This window comes from Pelophylax lessonae (assembly GCF_965119305.1).
Source record: "Pelophylax lessonae genome assembly, chromosome: 7".
Taxonomy (NCBI): Eukaryota; Metazoa; Chordata; class Amphibia; order Anura; family Ranidae; genus Pelophylax; species Pelophylax lessonae.
The window spans coordinates 212,930,589-212,944,408 of record NC_138774.1 but is presented as its reverse complement, the minus strand read 5'-3'; the positions used below and the strand labels follow the sequence as shown (position 1 = coordinate 212,944,408).

Here is a 13,820-nt window from a genome sequence, read left to right as displayed (position 1 = left end):
CCTGCTTCCAGCGCGGCCATCTTGCCCACGAGGCCTACCAAATCCGCGATGTCAGCGGGCTCTCAACATGCTCCCGGCTCAGGGGATGGCAGGGATCCGTCCCCATCCGACATCCTAGGGGCCATAAAAGCCTGTAAAAACGCTCTCACAGTTAAGATGGACTACATGGCGACAGATATCAGCTTGATCCGCCATGACCTGGATAAATTCCGGTCCAGGATGTCGGAGGCGGAGGACCGCATTTCCCAGCTGGAAGATTCCCCCCGAGCGGACTCCAGGGATCTCCATGCCCTTCAACTGCAGGTCCGGGCGTTGCAAGATCGGGCGGAGGACACCGAAAACCGGCTGAGGAGAAATAATATCTGGATTCTGGGCCTCCCGGAACGGGCGGAGGGTTCCCGACCTGCTGACTTCGCGGAGCAGTTTCTCACCTCCCTGCTGGAATTGAAGGATATGCCTCCTACGTTCGTGGTGGAGCGGGCACATCGAGTTCCCCCGACGCCTCCGATTCCGGGTGCCCCACCTCATCCGTTTCTGCTCCGGCTCCCTAACTACCGGGACCGCATCCTATCTGCCGCCAGGACGAAGCCGGATCTCCACTTTGAGAATGCCAAAATCATGCTGTTTCCCGACTATTCTCTGGAGGTCCAGCGCAGACGGCGTCTTTTCACAGACATCCGCAAGAGGCTGCGCGAGAAGGGTATTAAATTCAGCTTGCTATACCCCAGCCGCCTGTGGGTGATCGACGGAGATCGCACACGCTTCTTTTTAGACCCTGAGGCAGCGGCCGCCTGGCTTGATGTCCGCTAACTTTCCCTGCTTGCTCCCCTTCCGGGCTTTCTGTGCATGGTTCCAGCGTTGCAGAGCTTCGGATCCTTCCTGGTTTCCTATGCCTAAAGGTTTGACTGTTTTTCTACTTTTGCCCACACCATCCTGGTTTGAGACTGGGTCCCCCCCTTGCCCACTGCCTCCCCCCTCCCTGTCCCTGTCACGGGCTGCAGCTCTCAGAGGATCGCTCACGTTACCGCTGTTTTTTTTTCCACTTGGACTGGCCCTGTCCTCCCCTGATTATCCCACTTCTTACTCCCTGTTGGTCGGTGCCGACCGAATTTTCACTTGTTCCGGACACTCATCTGGATCGGAGCTGAGCCTAGGAACTGGTACCTTGAAGACCCACCTGGTGCGCTACGATTGGTGCCCTCCTGCGGATTGCTCTTGGCCTGACTTTTTTGTGGTTACTGTTAGGCGGTCCCTTCGGGTGACCCGCTGTGAGGTCGACCCCTCCTGAGCTCTGGCCCAGGCCTTTGCTACCGATCTTGCTCCCACGAGGGGCCTGGCTGGTTAACGGCTAAGCCACTCGCACCGTTTTTTCCTGTTTTTGGGTTTAAAACTGTCCCCGGACCCCCCTGTGTTTTATGGGGGTGTTGGGGTACGGTAGGGTAAGAACAATGTGTTTGGGGTGTTGTGTTCTCCCTCCTGGAGAACGTCTTGTGTTTCTGTATATGTTTGTTTGGTGCATGGGTTTGCTTTGCCTTGCTGCTCCCCCCCGGGTGCCCACCCTAGCACGGGATCCCTCCGGGGTGCCCACATTCCTAGCCTTACATGATGGCATCACCTAGAACATCCACCTTCTCTGTGCTTTCGTGGAATGTGCGTGGCCTCAATTCTAAATTTAAATGGGCACTGCTCTTTCAATACGTGCAACGTTACAGCCCCTCAATTTTGATTCTGCAGGAGACCCACCTGGTGGGCAGCAAGCTTCTCTCATTGAAAAAATCTTGGGTACAAAAGTCCTTTCATGCCTCTTATTCTACGTATGCCAGGGGTGTTACCATTTTGCTCCGGAAGTCCCTGCCCTGCGTGGTGGAGGCAGTGCACACTGATCCCTCTGGTAGATATGTCGTGCTGGTGCTCTCGATATGGCGGAAAAGATACGTGGTGGCGGGCATCTACGTGCCCCCGCATTTTAGGGGTGAGGTCCTTTACACCATTCTGGAGAAGGTCTCCAAGTACTGTCCCGCCAAGGTGCTTCTCCTGGGGGATTTTAACGCCATCCTCTCCCCGGATCTGGATAGACCCACGCCACCCAAGGCTTTCTCGTGGGACCTTCTTCATTGGTCTGAGGCTGCTGGGCTTCAGGAGGTATGGCGTTGGAAGCACCCTCAGGAGCGGGCCTACTCTTGTTTTTCTGCTACCCACAAAACGTCCTCCAGGATAGACTATGGTTTCGCCAATCCGTCCATGCTGTTGGATGTGGAGGGGGTCTCGTACCTTCCCAGCGGCTTGACCATAGTCCCCTGCAGGTCGCTGTACGGGCGGGGTGTGATCGCGACGGCTGTACTGGGACCTGAATGCGGGTACATCCTCTCCCGGGATGGTGTGGGATGCCTTTAAAGCGGTTACTAGGGGTCACTACATGTCAACCATCAAAGCAGTTAGGGTGCAACAAGCGGCGGCAGTGTCTGCCCTGGAGACGGCGGCCGAGGCGGCCTCCGACTGCTACGTTCGGGACCCCTCGGCTGTCAACTTTAAAGGGATGCAGGCGGCCAAACGGGATCTGCATCTCCACCTGTCTGAGGTCACCAGGCTGTCTATGTATCACTCTAAACAGAGGTTCTTTGAGCATGGGGACCGGAACGGGAAGCTGCTGGCTGTCATGTCCCACCATGATGCTCCCCTCACCTTGGTGCCAGAACTCACCTCCCCTGCGGGAGAGGCTGTCACCTCTCCGACGGAGATCCTGGAGGCATTCCGGGCTTTCTACTCTCACTTATATGATACTACCCTGCCAGCTGATCTCCGACTGGAGGACCTGCAGAGACTACTGGACCCAGTGGCTCTGGGCTGGTTGTCGGACTCTGAGCGATCGGGGCTGGTTCGGCCGATCACGGAGGAGGAGGTGGAAGTTGTGATTAGGTCCATTCCTGGGGGCAAGGCCCCGGGTCCCGATGGGTTCACCATAGAATTTTATAGAACTCACTTGAGCGTCCTGGTCCCTCTCTTGGCAGCACTGTACAATGGAGATTGGCTCGCTGCCACCCTCTATGGCGGAAGCTCATATTATCCTAATTCATAAGCCCCCGAAAGATCCAAAATTGTGTGCTTCCTATCGCCCTGCTCAATTGCGATCTCAAAATTCTCACCAAAATCCTGGCCTCCCTTCTCCGCCCCGTCCTCCCCTCCGTGGTCGACCAGGATCAGACAGGGTTTATGGCCCGCAGGTCTACTGACATCAATCTGCGCAGGTTGTTCACTAATCTGCAAACGCAGCACCTGAACGCCGGTACGAGGGTGGTGGCCTCTCTAGATATAGAGAAGGTATTTGATTCCGTAGAATGGCTCTTTCTGTGGGAGGTCCTTAGAAGAATGGGGTTCCCCCTCCTGTTTATCGGGTGGCTTCAGACTATATATAGATCCCCGATGGCGGCGATCCGACTGGGGGGTAGGTTGTCCCTCCCCTTTCCATTGTCCAAAGGCACACGGCAGGGCTGCCCTCTCTCTCTGGCCCTATTTTCCATCGCCATGGAGCCGTTGGCCGAGGCACTCCGGACTTCCCCAGAGGTTCGGGGGCTGCAAGTGGCATGGCTGGAGGAGAGGGCGGCGTTGTACGCAGATGACCTCCTTTTGTTCTTACAGGATGCTGGTCCCTCCCTCTGGGGGGCTCTGGGTTTCCTGGACGACTTCTCCAGGGTAACGGGGCTGCGGGTGAACTGGACCAAGTCCCAGCTGCTGGCGATCGATGAGGCGGCTCGTAGTGCCGCCCCCTCAAGTCTTGTGCTTCAGTGGGTCGACAGTCTCATGTATTTGGGGATAAGAGTTTCCAAAGACCCTACGGCCTTTATCACCTTAAATTTGGACCCAGTGGTGCGGGACATTCGGGTTAGACTGAAGGCATGGGAGAACCTTCCCTTATCCCTGCTGGGGCAGGTGAACCTGGTTAAAATGAAGATCCTCCCCAAACTGACCTATCTCTTCCGCCACTCGCCGCAGTGGATCCCCAAGGCCTTTTTTACTAATCTCAATAAACTCTTCTCCTCTTTCCTGTGGGGTTGCTGCCCCCCCCCCGCCGGTATAAATTTTCCACGCTAATGAGACCTCAGTCTCAGGGGGGTTTGGCCTTCCCGGATTGTCATAAATATTTTTTAGCTTCCCAACTGGTCTCTGCGGTGTGATGGTTGTCTCCCGACGCCTCCAATCCAGCGGTGGTGACGGAGGCTGCGGTGTTGGGGTCTGTAGAGGCGTTGACGCACTTGCTGTTTAGGGGCCATAGGGCTCCATATGCTTTGACTTCCTCCATGAAGACGACGCTCAGGGCCTGGCGCCAGGGCCTAGCGCTGGAGGCTTACCCGGACACCGCAGGCTCCCCTAGTGCACCACTGTGGATTAATCCTACCTTGCCTCACCTCTACTCCCTTCCGGATCCGGCTCCCTGGACCAAATTTGGCATAAAAAGGATCTCGGATTTGTCCTCGGACCTCTCCCTTCCCACATTTGCCCAACTCCTTGAGTCCCACGGGGTGCATCCTTCCCATCTCTTCCGCTACTTACAGTTGTCCCATGCCTTCAAGGCCCAGTTCCCGCAGGGGGGGGTGGGGGCGGTGCAGTCGGATCTGGAGCGGGTCCTCAGGTTTGACTGCTCTGACCGTGCCGCATCCGTTCTGCATGCCCACCTCCTTCGGTGTTCTCTCCGGAGCTCTCGGGTCTCCGGGAGTGATGGACCGGAGATGTTCCGGACTTGGACGCGGAGGACTGGCAGCAAATGTGGGACTCCCCATTTAAGATACTGATCTCGCTCAGGGACTGCATGGTACAGTATAAGATTGCCCACCGGGCATATCTCACCCCTCATCGTTTACATAAGATTCATGGTTCCCACTCCCCGGAGTGCTGGCGCTGTGGCAGCGCTCCTGGGGACTTTATACACATATTTTGGACCTGTCCAGCTCTGTCAGACTATTGGTCACGGGTGTTCGCGGCTGCAAATGGTGTTTTGCAGATCTCGATCGACCCCTCGCCACAGATAGCCTTACTGGGGCCTTCTGGATGACCTGCTGCCTAGGGTGGCGGACCGCACTCTCCTGGGCCTCCTTCTGTTCTACGCCAGAAAGAATATTGTTCTCCACTGGAAACAGCGGCCCCCCCCCCCCCCCACCTCCGGGGGTGGAGGGCGCTGGTGGATTCGGTGATACCACTGTATAAAGACACATACGTTCATAGGGGTTGTCCCAAGAAACATGACAGAGTCTGGGCCAAATGGTTGGCGGACTCCTCTATCCCGCTGCTTGCTGACTGCCTGGGTGGGGGCGACCCGGGGACTGGCTAGATGCCTAAGGTGACTCGGCCAGATCTCCGTTTGGGGTGCCGGGTTGGTCTCATGTCATACCTTAACGTGTTATTACTGCTGATGGTTATTCCGCCCCTGCGTGGGCGCCCCTCATACCTGCATGTTGTATTTCAGCCAATGACCGTGTGTGGCGAGGCTGTTTGGTGAACCTTTTGCACCAAGTGTTTGTATGTTGTTGACTTGTTGAAAACAATAAAAAGATTTAAAAAAAAAAATCACAGATATTTAAAGCCGAACTAATCTCCCAAATGTACTCACCCCTACCTTCCAGTGATACAGCACTTACATATCTCCCACATGCGCACAGGAGTGAGTCATTCCAGCACAGCTGGAGTGTGCCAGGAATGCACGCCAAGCTGCGCATGTGCAGGAAGGTAACTGTATTACTGCAGAAGAGACATAGCATGTCTCTTCTGCAATAAAGAGCTGCCTTTGCTCGGAGTTTTTGACAAGTTAGGTTTAGTTGCACTTTAACTACACATGTGGCAAGTAGATAAAACATCATCAGAAATTCTACTCACCTCTGCGGCTCTCCTGTGGCTATCATCATTGTCCAGCATTAAGACATCTATGCCCAGACAGCGCAAATAGCGCCCCAGTCCCTGCAGCATGTTGTCACAGATGACTCTGAATTCTCTGGGGGACAAAGGCTTATTACTAGGATTGCTTCTCGTTTCATCGGTTCGTGTTTCCAGCTTCTAAGATGATATATAGAATAGAGATTTTAGTATTCTGTTAAATCACCATTTAAAGGTATGTTACACAGCAATTTCTGATCTACAGATAACCCTTTGTTCACTAGCCTCCTTCTGAAATTGCAATAGTAATTTCTTAGATGTACTGTGACCATTCAGCTTCAATATTTTCCAAGTCACAGGCCTAGTACCAGTATGTAAATTGCGCCCCTGACCCCCTTGCAAGCTTGCAGGAGCCTGGTAAGGAAAGCTATGTGTAAGCTCCTAATCCAACTCGCTGGAGTTTAGTAGGGGACCCGGAGTATCCTCCTCCTGCCCTCATGTGACTATGGCCTGGTGACTGAAAGGCATCTTCAGCTGCAATGTGGGAGGAATGGAAAAGAGTCACATGCTTCCTCATACCAGGAAGAACAATGCACCTTACTTTTCTCTGGTGGGGCAACAGGAGGTTAGTGTAGGCCACATATGTCAAATGAAAGGCCTGCGGGCCGAATGTGGCTCGCTAGGTCATGACATTTGGCCTTTGCGCCCAGGATTTTTTTTCAGCCCTCATCCTCCACTCCCCGCTGTCACTTGTAAACACAGAAGCCTTGTGTTTACAAGGACAGCTTTGCTCTCAGCTCTCACAAATCTCTGCAAGCATTCACGGTGGGGACAGACGCCGACCAATGAGCTCCCTGCAAAGCAAGGCGGAGCCACCTATGCTTCTAGGCTAGTACACTGATGCTAAAGCTGGACCGGTTGGCTGACATCTGTGGAAGCTTTGGAAGGGGGGGGGGGGGCTGAGGGCTGTGGAAGGAGATGTGTGCAGAGGTCATAGCCAAGGAGGAGGGGTGAAAGTGAGATGTGGACAGCCTGTGCATAGCGCACCCCTAAACCCTGCACTCATATATATATATGTATATATATCACACTCCTCAACGCTGCACTCTGTACACAGCGCACCCCTGAACTTTGCAATCTCTATGTAGCGCACTCATAAAGTCTAGTTTGTACACCACATACTCCTGAATTCTGCTCTCTTACTCAGTAACTTAGGTTATTACTAAAACCAGTAATAATCAAATGCAGAGGTAATTAATAATTATGATAATGAGTGAATACATAAGAAAAAAAAAAAGTAGATACATAGTCTTACAGATACAACTAGCCCTTTGAGGGCAATCCCGCAAAAAAACTGAGCTGGAAAACCCTGGTGTAAGCCAAGGGATGGGGGATTTTGGGGGGGGAGGGGATTACACTTGTCAAGAACAGTAGCAGTTAATTAAGTTTGCAACACATGCACACATGTGCATCTCACAAAATTAGAATATCAGCAAAAAGTTAAGCTATTTTAGCAATTCAATTCAAAAAGTGAAACTCATATTTTATATAGATGTGTTACACACAGAGTGATATATTTCAAGCATTTTTCTTTTAATTTTGATGATTATGGCTTACAGCTAGTGAAAACCCAAAATTCAGTATCTCAGAAAATTAGAGTATTACGTAAGACCAATAAAAAAAAACGATTTTTAATACAGAAATGTTGACCTACTGAATGGTATGTCCATGTACAGTATAGTATGCACTCAATACTTGGTCAGGGCTCCTGTTGCATGAATTACTGCATCAATGTGGCGTAGGATTACATAGCGTAGTGGAAGCGATCACTCTGTGGCATTGTTGAGGCGTTATGGAAGCCCAGGTTGCTTTGATGGTGGCTTTCAGCTCATCTGCATTGTTGAGTCTGTCTTTCAACTTCCTCTTGACAATATCGCATAGATTTTCTATGGGGTTTAGGTCAGGAGAGTTTGCTGGCCAATCAAGCACAGTGATACCATGATTATTAAACCAGGAATTGGTAATTTTAGCAGTGTGGGCAAGTGTCCATTCCTGCTGGAAAATAAAATCCGCATCTCCATAATGCTGGTCAGCAGAGGGAGGCATAAAGTTCTCTATAAATTCCTGGTAGAGGGCTGCGCTGACTTTGAACTTGATAAAAAGCAGTGGATCAACACCAGCAGATGACATGGCTCCCTAAATCATCACTGACTGTGGAAACTTCACACAGGACCTAATGCAACTTGGATTCTGTGCCTCTCTACTCTTCCTCCAGACTCTTGGACCTTTATTCCCAAATGAAATGCAAAATTTGCCACAGTCCATAATGATTTGGGGGAGCCAAAAATGCCCGGGGAGTCAAACCATGCCCAAAACGCGTTGTCATGAGTCTGTTTTCTGAGAGATTGCTCCACAGAACATTGTTGCTATCCCCTGGTGTCCCAACGCGCACCGCATCCACTGACCACAGCGGCCATGACATCGCATCTGGTGCGCCGTCCGAAAGTTTCGGCTACCCATCTTCTGCCTGAGGATCCCAGGCTTGTCCTGAGATTGATCGACAAGCCCGCGGCCTTGCTGCACAGCCGAATGTCATCTTTGGCTGCTATAAACATGCCTGGCTTTTTGTGCCTTTTTGCATCCTTGTCTGTAAAATATATCTCTGGCTTTTCCACATTGTGCCAGTAGTCCATCATAGTGGTACACATTGGACTCTTCAGCATATCCTTTATACAGCATCTGTTTTTTTTCCATTTGGGAGAACGAGTGGTTTTACCTGGGAAGATGACCTCTCTTCCATCCAGCACCTGCTTTATTATTGGTATGCGTTTTCAGCTTTTCAAGTTACGTCCATGTGGGATTATAGCAAAATGTGATTGACACTTACACAGTCCAGTCTGTTTACACAGGATCCATTTTATAGTTTTTAAGTTTGTTGTTGGACCAATAAACATTTTAAATGCTTGCAATAACTCTCTGATTCCTACTGTTTTAAAGTGTAGTGTATTTGTACTGTCTACCCTCAAGTTGTAAAGAGCTGCGTAAACTGTCGGCACAATATAAATCCTATATAATAATATTCATAATAATAATAATAATACCTGTGTTTTTGGTCTTTCACCTACGTGGAACTACAACTACCAGGCACCAGCTTTTACAACACGGGTCTGTGGCTGTACAGACTTAAAGAATTCCTCAACGATTTCATTGAGGATCTTTGTGGTTAAAAGATTTTCAGTAAGTCAACATTTCTGTATTAAAAATCCTTTTTTTTATTGGTCTTATGTAATATACAAATTTTCTGAGATACTTAATTTTGGGTTTTTACTAGCTGTAAGTCATAATCATCAAAATTAAAAGAAAGAAATGCTTGAAATATATCTCTCTGTGTGTAATGCATTTATATAAAATATAGGAGTTTCACTGATCAAAGGAGGATTTGTTTCTTACTCAACAAAAGAGAAGTAAAGGCTCTATTTTCAACCAAACTCTGCCGCTTTGACCAATATTCAAGCAGTGGCTGGCCCTGCAACCACCACCACCGCATAAGCTGGGTGGAAAGTTATTGGTCTAGCAGTGACTGCATTCTATTACAGCCTTTTTCAACCAGGGTGCCCAGGCCTTGTGGGGTGCCTTGAGCTTTCTTCAGGGGTGCCTTGGCAAGATGCCTAAACATTTATGAAAAATTGTATACAAGCCAGCAGGTAGGTGAATCCTGTTTTTTAGTTACACAAAGCCACAGGTTTTCATTATGCACCATTACGACCTTCTAGATACTGGCATCCTAACAACCAATGAGGTCCTCAGTTAAAAAGGAGGATGTCTGTTGTCTCCACAGCATCCTTGTTTGACCCTCCTCTACGTCTCTCCCTTAGCACTGGGGTAACAATAGCTGAATGATGGAGAGAAATTGGAGGGAGAAGAGAAACATTAGAATACTAGTCAGTACCAGTGTGCAAAAGTGTATTTGCTTTGGAAGAGTAAATCACCTATAACATTGGGTGTCCTACGAGTGGATGTTGCTGCATTATGTAAAACAATTAGAATCGTTTTTTACATTTTAGAATGGGGTGTCTCAAGACTGTCCATAATTTTAAAGGATGCCTTGAGATTAACTATAATTTTAAAGGGTGCCTTGACTGAAAAAAGGTTGAGAAGCGCTGTTCTATTAAATGCCAGCACTATCCGGCAGCATCACTGTATTCAGGCAGACATGGTTCCCGTGCCATGACTAAGAATAAAGGTATTTTCACGACTAGTGGACCAGGATATAAAAGGGCTGACAGTATATCCTTGGCCAGCAGTGTGGCCACCTAAACTGGTTCAGTCTCATACCTGCTTTGGCGACGCTGGAGTCTTCTGTGGCGATCTGTTCATTTTTGACTGAGGCTTTGGTTTGCCTCTGGGCAGTTTATGGAAATCTGGTTTTAACCCAAACTTTTCAGTGCTGTTAAGCAGGGTCTCAAACACCTCCAACAAGCAATAGGCATCAGCAGCTAGATGTAAAGATACAAAGGGAATCACGTGCACTAGTTAGTAAATGATTGCTGTTTACTCTAAGGCCCCATGCACACAGGGCGATTTTGCAGCTGCTTTTAGGAGCGTCAGACGTTTTTTTTTGCAGCTTAAAAACGCCCCTCCATGTTATTTTATGGCCTCATGCACACACGGGCTTTTAGGAGCTCCAAGTGGCAAAGATGTTTTTAAGCTGCACAAAAAAACCCAGGGCCTGCGCGTTCTGAGGACCAGTGTTAGAGCTGTAAAAACGCGTGACGCTGCTAAACGCTGCTCAACGCTGTATATCGGCGTTTAGCAGCGTCAGGCGTTTTTTAGCATGAAAAATGTGATTGGTCACTGTAATCAGAAGGAATGGAAAATAGAAGAGGGTTGTGTTTATTTAAAAAACGCTAATAAGCATTGACGCGCCTAAACGCGCATTGACGCCAATGCGGAACGCTGCTAAAGGTGTGTTTTTGACACCGCTTTTTCCTGGCGTCAGAAATAGCTTTGCAGTTCATTTTTTCTGACGCCCTGTGTGCATGGGGCCTAAAGGTTTAATATTACCACAATATAATGTCAATGGTTCAAAGACTGCCCCTGACATTCATATCATGCTTTTGCCACTATTATGCTTGATGTCACGCAGAATTGTTATCTAAGATTCAGCCCAGTCAACGGTGTTTCTTAATTTCTACAAAATAAATAATCTTTCCTCATAAATTTAGGCACAAAATGTATTCTGCTACATTTCTGAGGTAAAAATAACCCACATTGGTGTATAATATTTAGTCTGTGAAAGTTATAGAGTCTACAAACTATGGTATATTTGAAAATTGATCAATCCTGGTGTACTGACTGCCTATCCCATTTAATAAGGCCTTACAAAATTCCAAAACAGTACAAATACCCCCCCCCCCCCATTACTTATTTTCGGAAAGCAGTCTAAGGAATTTAGCAAAAAGCATGGTGAGTTTTTTTTAAGTTGTCCCAATATCTTGGAAAATGAAGAAAACAAATACATTTAACAAGTTATTTTTCACATACAGCATACTCATAATTAAACCCCAATACACATTCAGTTACGCCTCCTAAATATGGGGATAACGTGTGTGAGATTTTTCACAGCCCAGATGCATAGAGCGGAGCATACATTACACATAAATTATACATCTAATTTCCTGACTAGCTATCACATTTTCGGAGGCCCTGGAGCACCAGGAAATCGGAAACACTCACAAAAAAAAAAAAAAAAAAAACATATTGGAAAGCAAACACTTCGAGGTATTTTCTGAAAGGTTTCCTGTAAGTCTTTTGAAAATGTAATGTTTTTGCCTAAAGTTTTTGAAAAATGCAGGACAGAAAATAAAAAATGGTGTCACCATGCGAGTTGAGCTTCTAATATATCTGCCATTCGGACTGCTAACTGTCACCTAGATTTACATTTTCCTCAATACACTGTGATCAGAGTGCGCCTCCTGTGCCCTGCAACGGGCGCGATCACTGGAGGCCATCATATGATGGCCTCCCAGAACTAGCCGTGTGCTTTGTAGCTGTCATTCGGCTATAGCGCAGACAGCAAGTGGTTAAAATAACTGCGTTAAATGGTCAAATATAGACGTTAACCACCTCCTGCCCGGCCACTGTAAATATGCGGCCGGGCGGGACATATGTTGGGGGAGGACGCACCCGTCCCAAAAACCACAAGATAAAATGTCCGGTACATATTCAGTTCTAACCCTGAAAAAGTCTCACGTGTGGTATCGTTGTACTCAGGAGGATTAGCAGATTGTGTTTTGAGATGTAATTCCAAGTATGCCTATGATGTGTGTTAGAAATATCCTATTAATTGACAACTTTGTGTAAAAAAAAAAATAAGCGCTATAGCCGAATGACAGCTACAGAGCACACGGCTAGTTCTGGGAGGCCATCATAGGATGGCCTCCAGTGATCGCGCCCATTGCAGGGCACAGGCGGCGCACTCTGTGATCACAGTCTCTGGAGGAAAATGTAAATCTAGGTGACAGTTAGCAGTCTGAATGGCAGATATATTAGAAGCTCAACTCGCATGGTGACACCATTATTCACAACTGCAGCTCTCTGGCTTCCTGCCCACTCAGTGGACTATGAAAGTGTATCATCACACTCCCCTTCTAGCTCCCAGTGGCTCCTTCATGATAAATTGACAGCACTGTGCAATGTAAGAGCTTGACAATACTGGCGATTTTGCAAGGCAGGTAATTGTGAGAGTATAACATACAGAGAGAGTTCAGGCAGATGTAACAGCAGTATTTTAAAACACATTTGGTGATTTTATTTGTAATAAAACATAACTGGACACAATGTTTTGTTCACATTGTTCTAGAGTTCCAGTTTAAATACAGCAATGTAATAATAAGTTATTACAAATAACAGGAAGCCACGTAGATACGTAGCCAAACAACCATGAACGTTCAAGGAAAGCACCTGGCAGTCTGTTAAACAGGTGTGACTGAACTACATTTACAAATATTGATCCTAAAACTAATCTATTCTTATAATAGACGGGAAAATGGGAAGCTGGCAGAAAAATACAAATAAGCTTATAAAATCTAGCTAGGGCAGGATAAATTAAATAACATAAAGGTGTGCAATGCTCGTATTCGAATTCTGTATGGGAGATTAATTCTATATATGTCGGGCAATATCCCCAAAAAGTATCAAAATTGCATACATTTAGCTTTCCCTATGTACCCTTAGACAAGGAAGATTCATGAGAAAATTGGGGACATTTAGAGTGCGCACAGGACAATAACAAATAACATATTGAATTTGGTAAAAACACGCATTGTATTCATAAAAACATATTGATAACGGCACATTCTACTGGCTGGGTGTCCAATGAGAAAAACCGTAAGGAAGATCGGGATCAACACTTTAACGTGTGTATAACAACACACAAGTGGATTGACATAGCAACATTGCAGGAGCCAAAGAAGAATTTTTCTATAATATCCCAGGTTGGTGTGCTGTTGTCAATGGAAGGAAGGTCCCCCAAGGGGATACATGCATGCGTCCTTTAATATTCATCGGGTAAGAGGCTGGATATACCTGTCTCTATCACGGGGTACATAAGAGCGCAGGATCACTTTCACCATACAGAGATTCAACTTCGGGGAAGTTCATTGCCCCTTACTTTTATCCGTCTGATAAGGGCATAACCCTAAAGGTGGTGGGGTTCACTTGCACTTTATTCGGCAGCCATATTGAACATCACCTGGTTCACGTTTGGATCCACATTTCAATCTTCACCTAAGCATTTGTGTTTTTTATGCCTATGGACTTTTGTGGACTTTATTTAGACATTTGTCACTATTAAGCTTCATTTTCATCTATATGTATTTGGATTACTTTATTTGTTTTTTATGCACATAGATATTGTGTTTTTACACATCCAAGTTATTGGTCTTCCTTTTAGCGCA

The 13,820-nt window shown here is 47.5% G+C and overlaps 1 protein-coding gene across 1 annotated transcript in view; it reads right to left on the bottom strand.

The window, feature by feature from the left end:
• The window catches only part of EXD3 (exonuclease 3'-5' domain containing 3), a gene marked incomplete at its 5' end in the record, with an annotated part of 420,906 nt that overhangs the window by 258,939 nt on the left and 148,147 nt on the right, over nt 1-13,820 (bottom strand). Inside the window, 2 exons of the mRNA XM_082264217.1 lie at nt 5,866-6,042; nt 10,198-10,358. Coding sequence (XP_082120343.1) covers nt 5,866-6,042; nt 10,198-10,358 — 338 coding nt within the window. The remainder of the gene's footprint in view (nt 1-5,865; nt 6,043-10,197; nt 10,359-13,820) is intronic.